Source organism: Crotalus tigris, unplaced genomic scaffold, assembly GCF_016545835.1.
Source record: "Crotalus tigris isolate CLP2741 ecotype Arizona unplaced genomic scaffold, ASM1654583v1 scf7180000023636.1099087, whole genome shotgun sequence".
Lineage (NCBI taxonomy): Eukaryota > Metazoa > Chordata > Lepidosauria > Squamata > Viperidae > Crotalus > Crotalus tigris.
In genome coordinates this window covers 753,780-776,389 of record NW_024100093.1, presented here as the reverse complement: position 1 = coordinate 776,389, position 22,610 = coordinate 753,780, and the positions used below count along the sequence as shown (strand labels likewise).

The 22,610-nt window shown below is 40.6% G+C and overlaps 1 protein-coding gene across 2 annotated transcripts in view; it reads left to right on the top strand.

Moving 5' to 3' along the window:
• LRRC1 (leucine rich repeat containing 1) overlaps positions 1-22,610 on the top strand; it is a 93,402-nt gene that overhangs the window by 36,175 nt on the left and 34,617 nt on the right. For both annotated transcript variants that reach the window (XM_039320356.1, XM_039320357.1), the window contains 3 exons: positions 6,355-6,444; positions 20,904-20,960; positions 21,597-21,660. In XM_039320356.1, the coding sequence (XP_039176290.1) occupies positions 6,355-6,444; positions 20,904-20,960; positions 21,597-21,660 (211 nt within the window). The remainder of the gene's footprint in view (positions 1-6,354; positions 6,445-20,903; positions 20,961-21,596; positions 21,661-22,610) is intronic.

Sequence of the window (22,610 nt, the reverse complement as noted above, 5' to 3'; positions counted from 1 at the left end):
CCGGTGGTCTGGAGGCTTGTTTTTTTTTTTTGCTGCTTGATTGCTGGGGGGGTTTGCTGCCGCAGCCCTTGTTGCCGGCTGAGCGCATGCAGTCTCCGAACAGGATTTTCGGCAAATCAGCTGACTGGCGATTCCATAAGGCAGGAGAATAGGGCGGAAGGAGCGGGCGAGCTCTGTTTTCTTTTAGGAAGCTGCGACTGCGCCGCCAAAGCTAGTAATTGATTTATTTGGTCGGGAAGGTTTTCTGGGTCCTAAAAGGACACTCAGAGACCACATCGTGGTGGCCTATTAGTTGTTTCAAACTCGTGTCTGCCATTTTGTGGACACTGGGAACCATTCTCATTGGTAAATAGCCTCAGGGAGTTTCACTTTACATAATGGCTGCCATTTTGGATACTGACCGCCATCTTGAGAACTAACAGTTCTCCCCCTACTCTATCTGCCAGACCTGGTTTTTGGTGCCTACACTGAATTCCATTGTCCTAAGCAGTCCTTCAGTTGGTAACACTACACCATCTTGGAAGTTTTGAATTGGTGTCTCCTGATCTGTGAATAGCATTACTGTACACACTAGGTACTTGACTCATCCTGTATAGCGGTGTTTGGATTCCAGATGTACCCTTTCATGCTCCTGGGTTTATCCACATTTCTAATATCTTTGGATTACAGGTGTACCTTATCGTGCATCTGTGTTATACAAAATTAGCAGGCCTTGGATACCAGGTGTACCCTATCGTGCACCTGTGATTATCCAAATAAACAACAACAGCTGTCTCTGGATTCCAGGAGTACCTTATTGTGCTTCTGTGATATTTCATGAGGATGGAGGAGCCTGCTCTTCCAAGAAGGGAGCTTCACCGCTTTCATCAGCCTCTAAATGGCAGAAATGTTCCAATCAAGAGGCTGCAGGCAAGATCTCGGCCAAGGCCAAGGCCAGATCTGCAGGCAAAACATCTAAAAAGGAGGAAAAACAGGCCAGAAGGAGACACCAGGCATTAGAGAGGGTATTCTCTAAAGCACAAGGACAGGCCAGGACTGAAGCCACTCAGTCTGAAGTCCCTTCATTTGATTTACCACTTGGACCCTCTGCTTCCCCTCTGGGGATCTGGTCCACAGGGGATACTGTCTCTACTCCTGTGCTGGGTGACTTATTTCACCAGGACCCCATCTTCCCGGCTGCGGCTCCGTGGGCCCAACAGTTGGCCCCGGAAGCTACTTACACCCCTACTGCGGCTGGACTCAGACCAACAGAGCCAGTTACTCTTCCCATGGAGGATCGCCTAAATGAGTTGATTGCACAGGGGGTAGCGTGCGCTCTTCAGGCTAGATCGCATGCACCTAGGTCAACCTGGGTTTCTCCCCTACCTATCCACCAACCAACTGCTGAGGTATATGGTGCACCTACTTCACCTTCACAGTCCTCTTACTCTAAGGGTTCATCCTATCGTGAGTATGATGCGGACTTGGGGATTCCAATGTCAGATGAGGAGGGAGACCCTCCCAAAATGCCATCATTTACTGGTCTCTTTAATCTGTCTCATTTTGTCCCCTTGCTCCGAAAGGCCACTTCCACGGCCCATCTTGGGCCTGAACCTTCTACTTTGACATCGATGGAGGCCCTGGACTCGGAGGTGGATCCAAATTTCACTGAACTGGTAACTACACAACACCGCATCCCCTGTCCGTCCATGTTTCTAAAAGCGGTCAAGAAACAGTGGGAATCCCCAGGTACCCTTCCCATTCCGAGTGGCAGTGAAAAAAGACTTTATAATGTTGCCCAGGACTTGGCAGATGCTCTGGAGGTTCCCAAGGTGGATGAACCCTTGGGACCCCTGGTATCTCCCACTGCCACTCCTGGAGACGTGTCTGATGCCCTCAAGGCGGAGGACCGAAAAAAGGAGCTCACTTTCCGCAAGACACACCAAGCTACAGCTTGGGCTATTAGGGCAGCTACATCAGCTTCTTTCTTCAATAGGTCTGCTCTCCGCTGGCTTAGAAAGCTTCAGGCCAAGATTCCGGTGGATGATATCCGAACTCAGCAGGATCTGAGTAAGTTGGCGTCGGCAACGGAATAAGTTTCCGATGCAACGCTACAGGTGGCCAGATTTTCATCCAGGGCCATGGTTTTCAATGTCACCGGACGTTGTATGCTTTGCCTGAAACACTGGCATGCAGACGCCAAGTCTAAATGGCGCCTGTCAGCAGCCCCTTACCGGGGGGAAGCTTTTTGGGGAAGCTTTAGATCCTTACCTTATGGAGAATAAGGATAAGCGTAAGGTCCTCAATCACCTTAGTAAATGTCCGGACAAACGACCCAACACATACTCACAGAGGCAGTCCTTTCGTACGGGTACTAGGTCCAATTATTCCTATCTACCCCGCTCCTTTCCAGACAGGACAGACAATCAGACAGAACAGGTTCTAGGCCCACACAACAATTTCAGGGGAGCGGTCGCCCTTTCCTTCGTTCCAGATGACTCTCCGACGGTCCCTCCCATAGGTGGCAGACTTTCCCTTTTTGCCAGCCAGTGGGAGGCCATCACCACAGACGCATGGGTGCTGAACATGGTTTGACATGGGCTCTCCCTAGAATTCTTCACCTACCCTCCAAATCGCTTCCTCTCTTGTCCCCAATCAAGAAATCCCACAAAGAAAAGGTAAATGCAGCAGGCCATTCACCAACTTGTAAAAATAAGGGCCATAGAACCGGTAGCATTGGATCAGAGAGGTCGGGGATTCTATTCCATCCTCTTTGTCATCCCAAAAGCCTTGGGAGGATGGAGAGTAATCCTAGATCTAAAAAGACTAAACTAGCATCTTGTTTATCGCAAATTCAAGATGCAAATGCTCCAGTCCATTCTCGGAAGCGTAAGAAGAGGAGACTTCCTGACGTCCGTAGACCTCACGGAAGCTTATCTCCACATCCCCATCTCTCTCAGCCACCGCCGGTTTCTAAGGTTTGCTTACAGGGGCCGGCACTATCAATACAGGGCATTGCCGTTTGGCCTATCCTCGGCCCCAAGGGTTTTTACCAAGGTCCTAGCAGTGCTAGCAGCTCACCTCTGGATGGTGCCAGTCAGAGTCCAGTGTTACCTGGACGACATCCTGATTCAGTCATCAACAGACCAAGCTGCTCTGACGGATCTAGAACGGGTGATCAACTTTCTTCGAAGCCACGGGTTTTCGGTAAATTTTTCCAAGAGTCACTTGTCTCCCACAACAAGGCTATTACACCTAGGGGCCATCACAGACACGGTCAACTGCTAGGTCTATCTATCCCAAGAACGTCGGGACAGCATACGACAGTTGGTCCTACAAATCTGCGGGAGCAGTATGGTAACACTAGCAAGTCTCTCCCAATTACTGAAAAAAATGATATCGGCCATTGCCATTGTGCCTTGGGCCAGGGTCCACTCCAGGATACTTCAGTGGTTTCTGCTCCCTTTCCAGAGACGGAACCTCAGCTCATTCACTCAGAGAGTGCAGATTCCACTCAGCGTTTTGCGCTCCCTCAGGTGGTGGCTCTCATTGGCCATGCTCAGGGGGTCCTCCGTCAAGGAGCCAGACCGAATTACGCTGACGACCGATGCCAGTCTGTTCGGTTGGGGTGCGCACCTACAATCACAGTGAGCCCAAGTCCGTTTGTCCCGCTCTGACCTTCGGCACAATATAAACTGGTTGGAGCTCAGGGCCATACACCTGGCCCTTTGACACTTCTGCAGTTTGGTAGCGAAACGTCATGTACTGGTCCTCACAGACAACATTGCTGCCAAGGCACATGTGAATCGGCAAGGGGGCACCTGATCCTGTTCCCTTCTGTCTGAGGCTTTCCTACTGGGTTCTTGGGCGGAGTCCAATCTAGCCTCCATCAAGGCAGATTACATATCAGGGGAGGCAAACACACAGGCGGATCTCCTCAGCAGGGCGACAGTGAACCACTCAGAGTGGCACCTGCACTCGAGGATTTTCAGGGAACTTTCCCACAGATTCAGACTTCCAGTTCTAGACCTCTTCGCCTCCCTGACAAACACTCAGGTACCGAGGTTCTTCTCCATTTCCCATGCCCAGGGGCAGCGCGCACAGACGCTCTCTGGAGTCCGTGGCTGGAAGGTCTGCTTTACGCTTTCCCTCCTCTCCCTCTTCTCCCGGCGGTCGTATGCAAGATCCTCAGGGAAAGAGCGGAGGTTCTCCTAGTGGCCCCGTACTGGCCTTGGAGACTGTGGTTCGCCGATTTAGTGAACCTCTCCCTAGCGGAACCGTGAAGGATTCCTCCAGACAGGGTCTCACTCAGTCAGGGGTCACTACTTCATCCAGATCCCCAATGGCTCCAGTTAGCCGTATGGCACTTGAGCGCTAAGTTTTAGCTCGGGAACACTGGTTGCCTGGAGTCATTTCTATAATCCAGGCCTCCCATCGGGCCTCTACCAACCGTATTTTTGAGTCCACGTGGAGGAATTTTTGTTCATGGTGCTCAAAGCACCACTTGACAATACCAGATCTGTCAATTCCTCACATATTGGACTACCTCCTGGAGGGTCTGGAGAGGGATCTGGCTCCAAACACACTATGCAGACAAATCACTGCTCTTTCCACTATCCTTATATGTGAATCTGCAACTTCCCTGGGTCATCATCCCCCGATCCGATCATTTCTCAAGGGTGCTACTAACTCCAAGCCCCCTGTAGTCCATAGATATCCCTCCTGGGAACTACCGAGAGTTTTGCGGTCTCTTACCAATCCACCTTTTGAGCCCCTCAAAACAAGCAAATTGCAATACTTATCTCTCAAAGTAGCATTTTTGGTGGCTATCACCTCTGCGCGGCGGATTTCCGAATTAGCTGCTCTGTCCACTAGAGATGATTTGTGTATTTTTCACCGGGACCGAGTGGTCCTTTGTCTTGATCCGACCTTAGTTCCAAAGGTAAATTCCTTATTTCACAGGACTCAGGAAATTGTGTTACCCAGATTTCTGTCCTAATCCCTCGCATGTTCGGGAACGACAGTGGCACCTGCTGGACGTCCGCAGAGCACTCCGTTATTATATCTCACAGACAGCTGCCTTCCGCTCTACCGAGGCCCTTTTCGTTTCCTATCATCCTCCTTCTAAGGGCAGGAAAGTGTCTTCCTCCATGATTGGCAGGTGGATTAGGGCTTGTATTGCGGAGTCATATTGGGTGGATTCTGTGCCGGTTCCAGGGTGCATCACGGCCCATTCCACCCATAGCGTGGCTACTTCCGCGGCCTGGGACACTCAAGTGTCCATTGAAGATGTTTGCAGAGCAGCCACATGATCCTCTCCGTCACCCTTCATTAAGCATTACAAAATTGACAAGTTCGCCTCGGCGGAGGCCTCCTTTGGCAGGAGGGTTTTGCAACAGGTACTATCTCAAAGTGCTGCACTGGGCAGACCTGATTCCCTCCCTCAGGGACAATAGGCTTTGGTATGTCCCATTGGTGGATTCTCCATCTCCAGTGCTGGAGAAGGGGCGTTGTCTTACCTGAACGCCTTTTCTCAGCATGGAGATGGAGAATCTACTCCCACCCTAGTAGATTATTAGGGCTAGATCTACATTTATGAGCCAACACGTCTTGCTGTCAGTCATGGCTTTGCCTATGTCAAGACTGGGATCCTCTAGCCCAGGAGAGGCGTGGCAACTTTGGCTGACTTGATCTGATTGGGCAGAACACAGTCTAAACCCATTGGTGGATTCTCCATCTCCGTGCTGAGAAAAGGCGTTCAGGTAAGACAACGCCCCTTTCATTCCTCCCCCCAAATAAGCTCCAGATTCCATCAGTATCTTTGCTTATATTGTTTTGGAAAAATAGTTATAAGAAGAGAGTCAGTTTGGTCTGGTCTAAGCTGACCCCAGGTTCTAGTCTCTCCTTAAGCATGCAAGCCATCTGGGTGGGCCAACTTATGTCACAGGGATGTTATTGTGAGGGAAAGAGGAGGAGGAAGGAACATTATGGATGTTTAATGCCTTGAGTTATTTATAAAAATAATAAAGGCAGCATGAAAGGGAAGGGAAGGGAGACCACGTTGGAAACAACAATAGCTTTCGAAAGACTCAGTTAATTCTAAATCATATATCCACATGTATTTGTGACAAACTAAGCATGTTTTATCATATTATTAATACAGAGTAGAGTTTTAAGACTTGCTGTGGATACATGGTTTTAATTCTATTCATGTCTCCAGGAGTGCTTACTTCCTGCTTTGTAAACTTCCTTCTAAAACCAAATATACTATTTCCAATAAATAAACTTGAAACATTAAGAATGCCAGGTTTCCTTCCAGAGAACTGAATTTACCCTTTGTCATTCTCAAAGATAAGTTTTACTTTTTCTCCATAGGTTGCCCGAAAGCTTTCCTGAACTACAGAATTTAACATGTCTCTCTGCAAATGATATCTCTCTTCAAGCATTACCTGAAAATATTGGAAAGTAAGCTTTTTTTTACTTACAGAATGTTTGAAACCTAAAATGTGTCACAAATGGACTTTAGATATAAATTTAGATCCTTGTGAATATTTCAGATAATAGTCTCCTCCAGACCAAGGACATTGTTTATATCCTGGATTATTTACATCTGGAGTAGTGGGTCTACTAAAAATATCATGAGGAATCAACTTACAAATGGCATCAAGCAATATTTCAGTATAAAATCCTTTTCCTTTTGCCTGTGGATGGTTTTAAATATATTCTGTTTTATATAATAAAAGACTACTGTCATTTAATAAAAATATGTAACATATAAGCATAAAGAATAAAAAATGGGAAATGTCAAAATGATATGATGCAGATAATAGATGTCTTGCAGGAAAATATAAATTTACAATTCTTCTGCATATAATTACATGTTGGTCTCTTTTCTATGTTCATGATGCTTGATAGAAATAGCTACGTCCCCGATTTTTCCTTGCTGTTTCAGCTGTTTCCTTTTGAATTTTTTAAATTGTACCCTAAATAGCATTCAGAACAGACACTTTGCGAAGTATGTTAGTATACGCAAATCACTTTTCCTTATAACATTAAAACAGTCACATATGTGACTGCCTCAGAGACTGTCAACAGGCAGGTGCAGGCACAGTTCATTTGATGGTGGTACTAACTGAAGTTGTGCCAACCAAGGACAGACTCTGCAAGTATTCCAGAAAACACCATATTGCTAAGATAGCACCACTTTCTTTGTGAAGCACATCTTTCCTAAAATTTTGCAGAGAGCTCTTTCTTATGTTTGAAAAAAGTCGCCCTTTTGGCCAATATGTTTGAAGTTAGTTAACTTGTAGCAGTCAGCATGAATTTCTATTCACTTATTCTTGCAGCATCTATTCTTATGAGAGACAAATTGTGGTTGTTTCTTATGGAGAGAATATTTGAGATTTTGAGCAGTTTTGAAAGTACTAAATTCAGCGTTTGAAAGTCCAGTATGGACAGGGAAATATAACATTGTCCAACTGAATATAGTAACCCTTACATGCTGGGTGCTGCCAGAAATCAGCATGTCTTCAGTATTCCAGTTTGAGGGGCAGGAGCAAGATAGAACTAAATGTAATATTAATAAATGTCTAGTATATCATTAAAAAAACTCTCTTGACGTGCCATTCTGTTAAATGTGTATGTCTGAACCTTAGTGTTTCTTAACAGTAATATTAGACTAAATGGTTACTTTTGATGGTGATTTTATTCAATTTCGCTGTCTGTTTTACTGTTCTAAGTTAGAATTCTCAATCTTCAATAACTCAGATGTCCTCAGGGGTGATATTTGCTAGTTGCAGGGATTATATTTCATCGGATAATGAGACTGTGAACTTAGGGAAAGCTTTCTTTCTTTCTTTCTTTCTTTCTTTCTTTCTTTCTTTCTTTCTTTCTTTCTTTCTTTCTTTCTTTCTTTCTTTCTTTCTTTCTTTCTCACTAATCCAGTGAATGAGATTGGTGGTTAAGTTTTGAGATGCAGAGAATGATAAAGAAAAAAAAAAAAGCAAAAAGCAAAAATAAGAATACTGTCTCTTGGCTATCTCAGACTTTCCTCTTTCCTCAATCTCATGTATTGTTCATTTTCGCTGCTGAAGGGAGAGGATAACTTACAGAGTAAGAATGTGACAAATTAGGATTTCTGTGAAATTGGGGGTGGGTAAGTAAATAAACACTTCTGCACAAAATAGTGATCAAAACTAAATGCCCAAAACTGTGAACATTTGAAAATGTTTCTCGGATACCTGATGGGCAGGTATGCAGATAACAACATAGTGCATAACAAGGTTCTCTTACATTTGGTGTAAATACCTTTCAATCCTCCAGTTTATTTCTAATTCACGTTGACAGACTTTGGTTTTCAAAGAAAAATGAAAATCCTGGAGGATGGAATTAGTATTGTTTCCTAAGCATTTTGATCTATAATTCCTGGTGAGGAATTGTTAAACCATCTTTTGACTGGAATAGAAATGAGAATCTGCATATTAAAAGGGCTAAACACAGCTAGCTAACATTTTAAATCAATATATCTTCAGAAATAAAAACAACATTTTTTGAAAAGTCAAGAGAATTGTTTTTCCAGTTTTCAATTTTTATTGCACAGAGCCTGGAGACTATTGAACAGGATGTACTGTTGTAAAATTAGACTTCATAGGTGAGAAGAAAAGAATATAAAATCATACTTGAAAAAAAACCCCACACTTACTTTTTCTCTTTTATAAATGTTCTCTTTTTTTATAATTTGCAATCTGTTAAGCCCACGTACTAGCTCAAGATTTTTGATATTCAATCTCAGATTGAAAAAAAGTATTTTCCCCCTCCCTCTTTTCTTAAAGTTTACTTTGTCATTACTCAGAGAAGTAACATTTTGGTTGGTCGTCAGGTATAAAATTATATATATAAAATGAAATATATTCAGTGTATAGCTGAAAACAAATATATAGTAAGTACTCAGTCATGAAAAGGCAGAATAATTCTTTATGGCATGTACTCAAAATACATTTCCTTTAGTATAATATTTAAATTGCATAGCTATAATTCCTATCCATTCACAGAGAAAATTGAATTAAAATTAAATGAGAAAGATCTCTTTTCCCCTCCCCCTCCCCCAATAGTTTAGTATCTTGAAACTGCTTGCATAATCAGATTTCAAGGTGTTTAAGAGTGGCAAAATTAAAAGTTGAGATTTGGTTTGCTTGTGTGGTGGTTTGTCTTGGTTATGTGCCTGGAAATTATGAAATTATTATTAATTTATTATTATTATATTAATTATTAAAGCAGTACAATTAAAACATTTGCATTTTTTCCAAGTAATCTGAATCACACTAATAACTATAATTAAAGATTTAAGTCACCTGGTGAATTCCTTTCCCGGTGATAAAAGCATAGAGCATTTGCCAGGGAAGAAGATGCCAACTCAGGCTTAAGATCACCAAGGCACTCCTGCAAGGAGGAAGACGGCAATCTGAAGGAAGCAGAAGCAATGCTGGAGCAAGTCCATCTGGATGAGGAGTCTCCCATCTTCGTCCAATTTGAAACCAGTCCATCCAATTTCCTTAAGGTTGTTTCTACTTCACCTTCAGAAGATCAACCTGAAGCAGAGCAGCAACTTAGGGAAACCTTGGAGCTTGGAGAAGGGAATCGACATGCTGAGGACCAGCTCCAAGAAGAGAACATTACAGAAGAGAATAAGCCTAAGGAAGAGGAAGAAAACCAAAAGGACAAGAAAAGGATCCCAAGTAATTCCAGTCAGGAAGAGGAATGTCCTTTAAGCCCAACATTAAAGATCACTGACAGAACTGAATCCCTGAACCGATCTGTGCAGAAAAGTAACAGTATGAAGAAGACCCCGGCGCCACTTCCAGTTTCCAAGATTGATGATAAGCTTGAGCAATACACTCATGCCATTGAGATCTCAAGCAAAACTCCAAAGCCAGTGCGACAATTTTCCATTGATCTTCATAGCAATATCACAGCCAGCACAAAAAACCTTTGGGAGACTGGGGAAGTGGCTAAGTCTTCTGCAAAATCAATGCCCTGCAAGGACATTATGGCTGGAGACATTGTGAATGTAAGAAGCCTTTGGGAACAAAAGGAGAGATCCCAAACAGATGCAAATGTGAAGGTCAGAATTCCCGGCAAGAAATATAGGTATGTGGCAATTGGACATGGACAGTACAAAAGGGTGCCAATAGAAGATAATGGGGTGACGAAAAAATAGCTGTCCTGGTACCAAACTCACAGGTAAAGCCCAGCTTGGAAACCCGAGACAATACTTCATGCAACTCTGATGTTTCCCTGGCTATAAGGGAACTACAGTGAAAGGATTTCTTTCTTCTAGCTCAAACTGGCAATCTGCTTTAAAATCAGCTGTTGATTTCTTCACATATGGAAGCATTTCTCCAAACTGATTTCATTGGAACTTGGACTTTGCATCAACTCAAGAAGCAATAATAACCCTTTCTAGATCAGATTTTTATTTTGAGAAATTAAAAATGTGTGCTATATTGAATTTCTCTCATTTTTTAAAAAACTGAATTCCTAGCTTTGTCTAGGAGAAAAAGGTAAAACTCCCCCCCCCCTTATCTCTCTCTCTTTACTCCCTTGGTAAGGAGGGAGGAATCTTCAGGCTCAAGATAGCTAGTATAGATTTCTGAGATCTGGGAATGTAAATGAAAGTAAATATTGAAGTAACATCGAGGGGTAAGAAGTATATAGCTGATGCTAAGGATTCTTGTATTACTCAAGCTTATCAAATGACAAGAGATACCAGAATGGTCTATTCTTGACCATAAGGTAATGTTTTGTAGGTGGGAACATAACTTCCTAATACCATTCTTAAGTTTCAAACATGAGAGCAATACCACAGAATTCTAAGCTTTGGTGCCACTCTATTTAAATATTACCCTCAGTATTCTTTTTGGAATGAAGATTTCTAAGATGGTTTTTGTGGTGAGACCTGACTTGTTTCAAGTTAGGGTTCTCTGGCTAAAAAGCACTTCAGGAAATACCTTCTCCCAAAGTGCCTATCCTAATCACTAAGTAAGAACCCTCTTGGCTTGCTTTGCTTTATTTTTTCTTCTGATGGCTTATTCATGTGAACAAACTAGAACCTTTATTCCCTTAAGATTTATACCTCAATGTCTCAGAGGTAGACAATGAAACTGGAACACTGCACTGTCTCTTGAAATATTCTCTCTCTCAAAATAAATAAACAAATAAAATGCTAGAGAGTAAATGCAGGCAATTATCCTGAGCATGAGTGGAGAGCCAATGTACCATTTGACCTTGGTCTCTCTTATCTAAAATTCTTGCCTTGAATGAGACATGGGGTAATTGAGGTGCAGTTCTTACTGTGGTGCATTTAACAAGATGAATAGTAGCTCCTGAGGACCAGTCATATCACAGGGCAATCCTTCACCTGCCCCCCCCAAAGGCTTTTGATACCCTTTGACATAATAATAATAATAATAATAATAATAATAATAATAATAATAATAATAATAATAATAATAAATAATAGTTGGAAGCCATTTGGACTAGTCATCTAGTCCAAATGGCTGTCCAGTCTTTTCTTAAAAACTTCCAGTGTTGGAGCATTCACCGCTTCTGGAGGCAGGTTGTTCCACTGGTTAATTGTTCTAACTGTCAGGAAGTTTTTCCTTAGTTTTAGGTTGCTTCTCTCCTTGGTTAGTTTCCACCCGTTGCTTCTTGTCCTGCCTTCAGGTGCTTTGGAGAATAGCTTGACTCCCTCTTCTTTGTGGCAGCCCCTGAGATATTGGAACACTGCTATCATGTCCCCCCTTGTCCTTCTCTTCATTAAACTAGACATACCCAATTCCAGCAGCCGTTCCTTATATGCTTTAGCCTCCATTCCCCTAATCATCTTTGTTGCTCTTCTATGTACTCTTTCTAGAGTCTCAACTTCTTTTTTTTCATCGTAGTTGAATAGCTCCATTCCTGGAAATATCAATGTATCTCTTTGCCTCTCTATTACAAATAGTATTTGCCACCCTGTGGATTAAAAAAAAGGGGGGCCATTATATCCTACTTCTCCTAAGACTTGCATTTAGAAAACAGTTCTTTTCTTTTTTATATCTTTCATTTTCCTCTTGCTTTCATCTGTTAATTTTTTGTGTGATCTGGAATGTTTGCTAACAATTTAATAAAAAGCAGCACAGTTAAAACATTTACATTCTTTTCCAAGTAATCTGAATCACACTAAGCTGAGTTTTTTTAAATACGGTTTTATTTTCATCCTGAATTAATGCCTAGAATTATCTAGAGTTGCATTAAATAAGACTGTTCTTCAGCCTTTCACTTTCTTATATTTGTTTATTTTTACCAAAAATAATTTCTTTATTATTTCTCTATTTAACTTATTCTACTGTATCACATTTCCACAAGTACTATCACCTAGACCAGGGGTGTCAAACTGCTGGCCCGCGGGCCGGATTCGTCACAAGGAAACTGCACCCACCCCATTGCTGGCAATGGGGGAAAAGTTCTGATACGTTGCGTGACATCATGTGATGTCGTGAGTTTAACATGTCTGACCTAGACCATTGAGAATTATTTTTTTTTAAATTTTGTGTACATTACTCTGAAGTAGCTTGACATTCCTTCAATATAGTTCTATTTTAGTTTTGAGTTTACTTTGACAGCCTCTTGTCACTGTGATTTAAACCATAGCTGGAATAGAAATACAGGTAACCCTCGACCATTCATTTAACAACCATTCAAAATTACAATGGTGCCGGTTCTCACACTCACAACCATTGTAGCATTCTTGCAGTCAGATGGTGAAAATTTAAACATTTGGCATTCTGTAGTATAAAATCCTGTAGAATAAAGTTTATCCTGTAGTATAAAATTAATTGCTATTAATATAATGAACTCCACTAGATTGTGGCATTCTCTCTGGGTTCTAGTTTCAAAGACACTTTCTGATCATATACTGTATAGTCCTTGACTTATGACCACAAATGGAACCAGAATAGCCATTGCTAAGCAAGGTGATTTTTAAGTGAAGTGTACCCAAGTGTACTCATGAAGGACATGTTGTCACACCTCTCGAAAGGGAAATTTTTTTTCTAAACTAGACCTAAGGGAAGCTTACTATCGCGTGAGAATTAAGGAAGGGGATGAATGGAAAACTGCATTTAACTGCCCCATAGGGTGCTACCAATTCAAAGTCTTGCCATTTGGATTACAAGGGCCCCCCGCAGTATTTATACAATTAATCAATGACATTCTAAGGGAGCACCTATTTAAGGGGGTCCTGGTTTACTTAGACAACATTATTATCTTCAACGAATCAAAAGAGGAACATGTCAACCTAGTCAGAGCAGTTTTAAAGAAATTGCGAGCCGCCCACCTATATGCCAAACTCTCGAAATGTGAATTCCACCAGGAAAGGATAGACTACCTAGGTTATTGCATATCCCCACAGGGCATTGAAATGGACCCAGAGAAGGTCAGAGCAGTATTAGAATGGGCACCACCCTGCACAAGAAAGCAACTACCAAGTTTCCTGGGCTTCACAAACTTTTACCGCCAATTCATCCCCTCATTTGCCCAGATAGCCCTGCCCCTCACGAACTTACTAAAAATGAAGGGAGCATCCTCAGTAAAACCTAGCCAGCCACTAACATGGACAATGGAGTGCCAAGCAGCATTTGAGAGATTAAAGAGACTTTTCTCTGCCAAACCAGTATCCAGACATGGATAAACCCTTCGTAATACAGGCGGATGCAAGTGATGTGGCAGTGGGGGCTGTACTATTACAAGAAAATGACGAAGGGGTATTGCAACCCTGTGCGTATACATCCAAGAAACTCACGGAAACGGATCAGCGCTGGCCCGTATGGGAGAAAGAGGCATATGGGATACGTTGGTCATTACTCACGTGGCACCAGTTCCTTGAAGGCAACAAAATCCCAGGTGTGGACTGACCACAAAAATTTGGAAGCCCTGAAAACACCCAGGAAGTTCAACCCCAAGCAAGCCCACTGGTCCCAGCATTTTCACCAGTTCCAATTTATGCTCAAGCATTTGCCAGGGGGAAAGAACTTCTCACATGCCCCAATATAACAGCACGCGAGCCACTGACTCTAAACCAATGATGGTAGAATCTCAACTGGCAGCGCCAGTAATCACCAGAGCCCAAGCTAAATTAAAACCACAGCTGGGCAGCCAAACCAGAATTGAATTTCGGAAAAGTTTGGAAACAGATGAATGGTTCCAGAAAAACAAAAATGTGTACACAGTGAGAGACGGGCTGCCTTGGGTGGAGGAAAAGTTATATATACCAACAACCCAAAGAGTCACATTCATGAAGCTTTGCCACGACACAAAATCAGCAGGGCATTTTGGATTTGTAAAAACATTACACTTAATTAAACAGCAATTTTGGTGGCCATCCATAAAAAAGGACATAGAAAGTTACATGGCCAGCTGCCCAAAGTGTGCAACTGCAAAGAGGTTGTAAGAGAAATCACCTGGACTGTTACAAACAGTGGCAAATCCCTCAGCCCCCTGGAGAGAAATAGCCATAGATTTTATAGTGGAATTACCAGAAAGCAATGGGAATACTGCTGTCTGGATGGTCACGGACTTGTTTTCCAAACAGGTGCACTTTATACTTGCCAAAAGATACCCACCGCAAAAGCCTTAGCGAAACTTTTCATCCAGCACATTTACAGATTGCATGGGGCACCCCAATGCATCATCTCTGATAGGGGAGTGCAATTTACGTCTGTATTTTGGAAGGAATTTTTATCCCTCTTAGGAACCACTCAGGGACTGACATCTAGCCATCATCCACAAGGGGATAGGCAAACAGAACGTGGTCACTCAGCACTTGAGCAATATTTAAGATGTTTTATTAATTTTTAGCAAACAAATTGGACGGACCTACTCCCTTCACAGAAGTTGCTTACAATAATGCAGTCCACTCCAGCACAGGTTACACTCCTTTTCAAATAGCCACCGGTCAAAGTTTCAACCCCATGCCAGAATTAACCCCAAACGAACCGGCAATCCCATCACTGAAAGAATGGATGGAACAATTACAAAACACCTGGTCAATAGTTAGAAAAGCACTAGATGAAGCTAGGCAGGCATACAAAGCATAAGCCAATAAAAAAAGGGTTGAGCCTACACCATTCATTATAGGAGAAATGGTGTACTTATCTACAAAATACCTAAAGTCCCTACAACCCTGTAAAAAATTTGGACCCAAATATATAGGACCTTTTCCAATTAAAAGAATCATAAACCCAGTAACAGTAGAATTAGAATTACCCAACAATCTCAGGCAAATAGACCCAATTTTTCATTGCAGCTTGCTGAAAAGAGAGCAGCAGTCATCGTTACAGCCAAAAATCCCCCCCCACCTCCAATCATGGTGGAGGGCGAACAACACTTCGAAATAAAGGAAATCCTAGACTCTAGGAGATATCATGGAGCGACTCAGTACCTAGTTGCATGGAAACACCTCCCTGCCTCACAAAATGAGTGGGTCCATAAACATCATGTCAGAGCCCCGAAGCTATTAAAGAAGTTTCACACAGAGTATCCTAAAAAGCCTGACTAAATTTTATACCTGTTTTGTTTTTCTTTCAGGTGGATTTATCTTATTTTTAAGGGGCAGGATGTCAGAATCCAATTATATTTCATTTCTAGTTATCGACTATGGAAAACCCCATTTCTGCCTTCTCTGGATTCTGTCATACGTTGAAGGGGAAGGGGGGTGAACAAAGGGGTTTTATGGCCCTCACTTCCTTCAGTACAACTTCAAAAGGGACTGAATGTGGATAACACCAAAAGGACTACACATAACAATGGGGCCATCAACTTTCATCTACTCGCCTCTGAAGTCTCCATTCTGCCAGCAGTGAGGAAAAGGGGATAGAAATGTAACGCCTGGGATTGTCACTGGAAGGATGGTGGGGTGGGATGGGGTTGCTGGGAACCACTTAAAACCTTGAACCATAGGGCTTGGCCCCCAAGTCCTGTCTAGAATGCCTACAACCATTTTCTCTTAATGAAGAATGCCTGTTGGAAGAAATATTCCAAGAGTTCTGTCTTCTTAAGATTCAAACATGCCGAGCACCCAAATGTTGATCACGTGACTATGGGGATGTTGCGACAATCGTTAAGTGCAAGGACTAATCATAAATCACTCTTTCAATGTTGTTGTAACTTTAAATAGTTGCTAAATGAATGGTTGTAAGTCAAGGATTACCTATATAGCCAAACAAGTATTCATCCGGGTGATAAAATCTTGACTTGGAAGGAAGCAGAGCTGGGATGTGCTAACTTTATTCCTCTGTCACCGTCTCTGTTGCCTTCCAGATGTAGAGGGCACATAGCAGCAGGACTCATTTTTTTCTTCTTCTTACTTTGGGTGCTTTTTGTGTAAGTTAGAAGCCTAGATTTCAGGATTCTAAATCACGGGGAGCTTCTGCTGTATTTCGTTCTACATATAGAAAGTGACAACCCAAAAGCAGCCAATTTCTTTGCATGAATAAGGAGAACACATGTTTAGAATTCCCGATATGGTCCACATCTATATTTTACTGTTAGCATGAGATCCGATTTGTGACTTAATGTATTTATTTTATTGCTTAATCTGTTTTGGGAATGCTGAGAAACCAATTTGCATTTTGCAACTGACAGAACCTGGAAATGGCTGTTCAATTAGATGTATACATAGCATGTGTAATTACTAGTTAACAGCTTTAATGCACAGCCAAAATTACTTTGCAAATTCACATGTGAATGAAAAACTTATTCATTTATGCATGGTTCTAATTTAAAACTGAGCCAACTTGTTTTGGAATGTGTTCCCTAAGGCTCCTGATGGGTTCTATACTTCATGCACTTCATCAGAAGTGACATCTGGAATACTGAAGGAAGAAAGCAACAATCTTATTTATTTAAGAAATTGCATCTTCTCTTATGTTAATGTGGCTATTAGCTTGCGTGGAATATTTAAACATTTCTAAAACAGATGATTTCTGAAATTTGGCTGAAAAACTCTTTTTCCATGATAGTATTCGAAATGTGCACATATGTTGGTCTTATTTCTGATCTGATAGATTTCTAGAATAGGCCAGTGTTATAAATCCATAATTCTATGGCACAATCAGTAGACAATACAGGTAGTCTCGATTTACAACAGTTCAATTAGTGACTGTTCAAAATTACAAAGTCATTGAAAAAAGTGACTTATAATCATTTTTCACACTTATGATAGTTGCAGCATCCCCATGGTCACGTGATCAAAATTCAAATAGTTGGCAACTGACTCATATTAATGACAGTTGCAGTGTCCCAGGGTCATGTGATCCCCTTTTGCAAACTTCTGACAAACAAAATCAATGAGAAAGGCAGGTTCATCTTTAACCGCCGTGTTAATAATTAAACAACTGCAATGATTCACCTGACAACTGTGGCAAGAAAAGTAATAAAATGAGGCAAAGCTCACTTAACAAATGTCATGTTTAGCAACATAAATTTTGGGCTCAGTTATGATCATAAGTGGAATTGTACTGATTAAGATTGAGATCTCGTATATCTGAATCTTGGCAGGTTCTATAACAGAGGTCCCCAACCTTTTGGGCACCAGGGACCGGTTACCTGGAGAGACATTTTTCCATGGACCGGAGGGGGCATGGTTCCGTGTGCTCCCTGCATCCCGCGGATGGGGCTTTGCTTGTTTATGTGGACCGGTTGCTGTCATGCCACGGACCAATATCAGTCCACGGACTGGGGGTTGGGGACTCCTGTTGTATAAGAAAAGGAATTTCATAGCCAGAACCCTATGAATTATTTTACTTGGTGAATAAGAAGGTGGATATGCTTAAGAGGATTTAATAGGCCAACTATTAAAATGTTACTGAAACAGACAAAGAAGGATATCATTGGAGCAGGACTAGGGCAAAATGTCACCTACCATCCTGCAGTTTGCTTGGTAATAATGTAGATAGCAATCCCTAGATTAAGAACAAGTTCTAACTCTGTATTTAACTCAAATTTGTATTTAAGTTGGAACCTGTATTTATAAATGGGCTATCCATTACTAGAACAGTGGATGGCATTGTCCTTTCTCAAGCTTTCAGGAACCTCCAGGAATACAAGAAAACACACTGTATATTTAGCGGTTCCTAAAAGCATTGCACAGCTTTAGCCTTTTGTCGCCTCAAGGAAGGAGAACCCCGATACACAGCCTGGTCATATCTATTAAGGGTTATCCTTAAATTGGGCATTCTTAACCTGGGGGATGCCTATATTAGAATAAGCGAAATAAAATCAACAGTTCAGAAAATGACAGGTCTAAACAATTTGGCATTTGAAATGATAAAAGCTCCAAAGGGAGACTCTGACCAAAATGGCTAAGTTAGATTTTATTAGCAAATTGCAATTACTGTGTTAAAAAGTTTAGAATTCAATTTTGCATATTAAGAAACTAGTATGTTTGCTAATGTTTACTCAAGAGCTCAAGCAAGTGCACTGTGACAGATAAACTCACTTTTCTTTCATTCTATACTTCACTAGCTGTAATATTAGCATTTTTTCTGTATATACATATCTGCCAACTAAGACAAAAAATTTTTTGACCTGTCAAATGTGGCTCTAGCATATGGCTGCTCTTTAAGTTCTCTAGAGCTTTTTACAAATGATTACTGTGGCATTTTTTTTTTTTTTTGGGAATCCATTACCAAGGCAAAGGCAGCTATGCTTTAAAAAATGTGGGTACATTGCTATTTTTATTTTGAACTTGAAGGATTAAAGCAGATTATTGCATTGGGAAAATATCCAATTCTTTGCGTTCCATTTAGTCCTAAATAAAGCCCAGAGGAGGAAAATGTTACTATGGTGATATAGACTTTTACTGTATTATGAAGCGGTGACAATGAAAAACTTATCCATATAAGGTCATTTACAGTGAGAATTATGAAATGCTATGAATAAGATCATTTTAATTGATCCTTCTGTGACTAATCCCTTAAATCTTAATGATCAAGCCAATAAAATTACTGTACATTCAGATTTCAGTTAATATATACTTTCATTGCTAAGCATAATTTTCAAGAACCACCTCCCCCTATGCTTGAAGAGAAAAGTTTTCGATCAGTATGTGCTACCTGTTCTAACATATGCCAGTAAAACATGGACACTAACCTCACAATCAATACAAAAACTACAGATGGTGCAAAGAGCCATGGAATGATAACATGCTTGGCATTACAAGACAAGGTAGAAAGACCTGCACAATGGATTAGAGAACAAACAACAGTATACAATATCATCAAGAGAGTGGAAGAATTGAAATGGAAATGGACTGGTCACATAGCAAGAAGAACTGATGGGAGGTGGAACAAGGCAATCATAGAATGGATTCCACTTGATAAAAAGCATCCACAAAAGAGACCTGAAACAAGATGGATCAACGACATCAGCAAGTATTACGGGGCCAATTGACAAAAGAAAACTCAGGACCGTATGCGGAAGAGGCCTTCACCCTGCAATGGATAGACAATGGCTAAAATGATGATGATACTATTGAGGAAAATGGTTTACATTGTTACATTGTCTTGAAAGTGTTAGATAATAAAAGCATATGATTTATCTTCTGTAGAAACACTCTTTTTTATTATGCATATAAACATCACAAAATTTATGTGAAATATATTTGATAATATATAGGTAGTCCATGACATAACTACCACAGTTGGGATTGGATCCTCCATCATTAAGTGAGGTGATTATTCAGTCCTGTTGCACCTTATTTTACAATTTTTGTGCCATCTTTGGTTAAGTAAATCACTGTTGTCATTAACTGAATCCAGCTTTCCCCATTGACTTTGCTTATTGGAAGCCGGCTAGAACTGGTGATTTCATGATCTTAGGATGCTGCAAGCATCATGAATACATATTGGTTGCCAAGCTCCTGAATTTTTATCATGTGACTATAAAGTATGTAAGTGTGAGAACTCTGCATGCTCTCTGTCTCTCTCTGTCTCTCTCTGTCTCTGTCTCTCTCTCTCTCACACACACACACACACACATACAGACACAAACACACACTGTATATAAATTCCTCAGATTTTAGGTATCCTCTCAGTTAACATACAGATTCATCTCTTTCACTATATTTACTGCTTTGAGAGTGATACGCTGCTTTCTTGCACTGATTCACTTACTTTTTACATGTGCTCCCTGGGATGCATGAAACATGACTCAGCTAATTTTCGGCAATATTTTTGAATAAAGAAAATGGTGCACTTCCGAGGAGGGTAGTGATCTGGCCCCCTTTCATGGCAAATAGGGCACTTTGAAGGATGAAAGCCATAGTGGCACAGCCCCGCTAGTGATCTGTAGAGGGCAAAGAGACTGACATTGATGGAAGAAGGGAGATCTGTTATGAAAGCGACAAGTAGAAGGGAGAACTATGAAAATGTCTCAAATAGGCACCCTCTCTCCCCATTTATGTTAATTTAAAAGAGGTACAAGAGGAAGCACAGTCAGACTTGCAAGATTCTGTTACTATAGCCAATGTTAATAAAAGTACGGTAGTTGTACGCCTATGTGGAGCCTGTTGGTCTGATCTAACCCATAGAATTGTAACATGTCAGTTCAGAAGAACAAGGTGGGGGACCACCTTTTACCATCTAAAAGTCAGGTATTTCTGAGCATGTTGTTCCCACCACTTCTGCTTCTTCCTGCTTGGCTTACCTGGTCAGAAATATTGCTTGGTATAGGTTTCAACTTATGCAAAAATCAGCTTAGGTAATATATTTACCTGGTTACTTAATATTTAAGGAAATGCTTATGATGTTCTATTTACAATGCCTACTTTTTTGTTTTGTAGCACTTTTTTATGTCACAAAAGGTTAACCGTATTTATTCTGTCTCTCTAGCCTCTATAACCTGGCATCACTGGAATTAAGGGAGAATCTATTAACATATTTACCTGAGTAAGTATTTTCTCTGTTTGCTTGTATGTATGCACAGCATGACTTGAGAATATTCTGTTCCCTGAACATGCAAATGAATTGAAGAATAGAATAAATCTTCTAGCTGGAAATAGATATTACTGAAGAGTAATGTCTTTATTTCATCATGGAGAAAATCTGTGTGGTTTGTTAGGAGTCAGAAATAACTTGATGGCATAAAATCACTCAATCAGTGTCTTTATTACTGTAATATTAATTGACATAATGTTAGGATAAACTAGACAACCCATGACCTTTTGGGTCATTCTTTCAGAGATATTTCCTTACCAGATTCATCAAAGGCTTCAACTATGGCAGAGTTTCTAATGCACTTGAAAAGTCCTAAGGAATTAAAAGATATTCAAAGATGTATCTGCCTTGAAAATAACCCATATTGATCTGTATAGCACAGTCAAACATCAAGAGTTGATCATAGGAAATGATTTTTGACATTTTGGTTATGTCATTAAATACTGATGCACCATTTCTCCCAATTAAAGGTTACAGACACGAGTGTTTAAATAGTATATAGATCATATTAAGAATGTCCTAGTCTAATTCCAATGCTAAACTTTGTGTTTATGATCTTTTAAAATTATATTGTTCCTGATTTTTCAGATCAGTTGCCCAGCTGCAGAGACTAGAAGAACTAGATTTAGGAAATAATGAACTTTATAATTTGGTAAGCACTGCATATATTTAAAATTCAGTACACAACTTTCTAAACTCTTGGTTGTAAAAGATCAAAAATGAGCTGCTGAGTTGACTTGGTTGTGTGTAATTGGTTTTTTCTATCAGTTCTTCAAAGGAATCTGTTTCTTGGCTATCTTAACCATGTTAAGTTGCAGCATGCAGCTTTCTCTGTGTATATTTTTGTTACTGGTTTTTTCTTTTTTTAATTCAAAAGAAAAAGCTGAGGATTTTGTTGCTTTTTTAAACATATTTGAATTTCAAAAAGATATAAAATACAAAATAATAAAAATTAGGAAGGAGAGGATAAAAGGGGGAAAAGGCAAAGAATGAAAAGGGGTATTGACTTCTGACTTTCTTTAGCACAATACAAGTATAAATAAGCTCTTAATTGAAATTAAAACAAAACATAAAAACATACAAAAATATACAGATCAAACAATCAAGATAACATTAAAATTATTCAATGAAAAATCTCTTACTCTAACTTTAAATATAAGCATAAGTGATACAAAATATATGTCTAATAAGATGAATATTAAAATGCGGTATTTTATACTAACAAATTTAATAATCAAATCCTAAAATCAAAATTTCATTTTTATTTTTCTCAATCAAGAAGTCCAAAAGTGTGATCTCCAAATAAAAACAAGACTAGATAGGCTTCCCCCCCACACACACATTTCTGCCAATTCCATTGATTTCACTCCCTTATTTTTCTCCAGGAAAGAGTGAGAATTTTGATCTGGATTGGGAGGGCAACAAATAGGGATTATTCCTTCCAACTATCGATACAATCATGTCTTTCCCTTGTGTGGACTTAGAGATAATTAATTTTTTTAAAAGTTCCATTAATGCCAGTGGTAAAAAAATGACCCAAAGGACATGCCCACCCATGTGTCGAAGGGAAAGATTAAATCTCATGTTTCCACTTCATCCTAG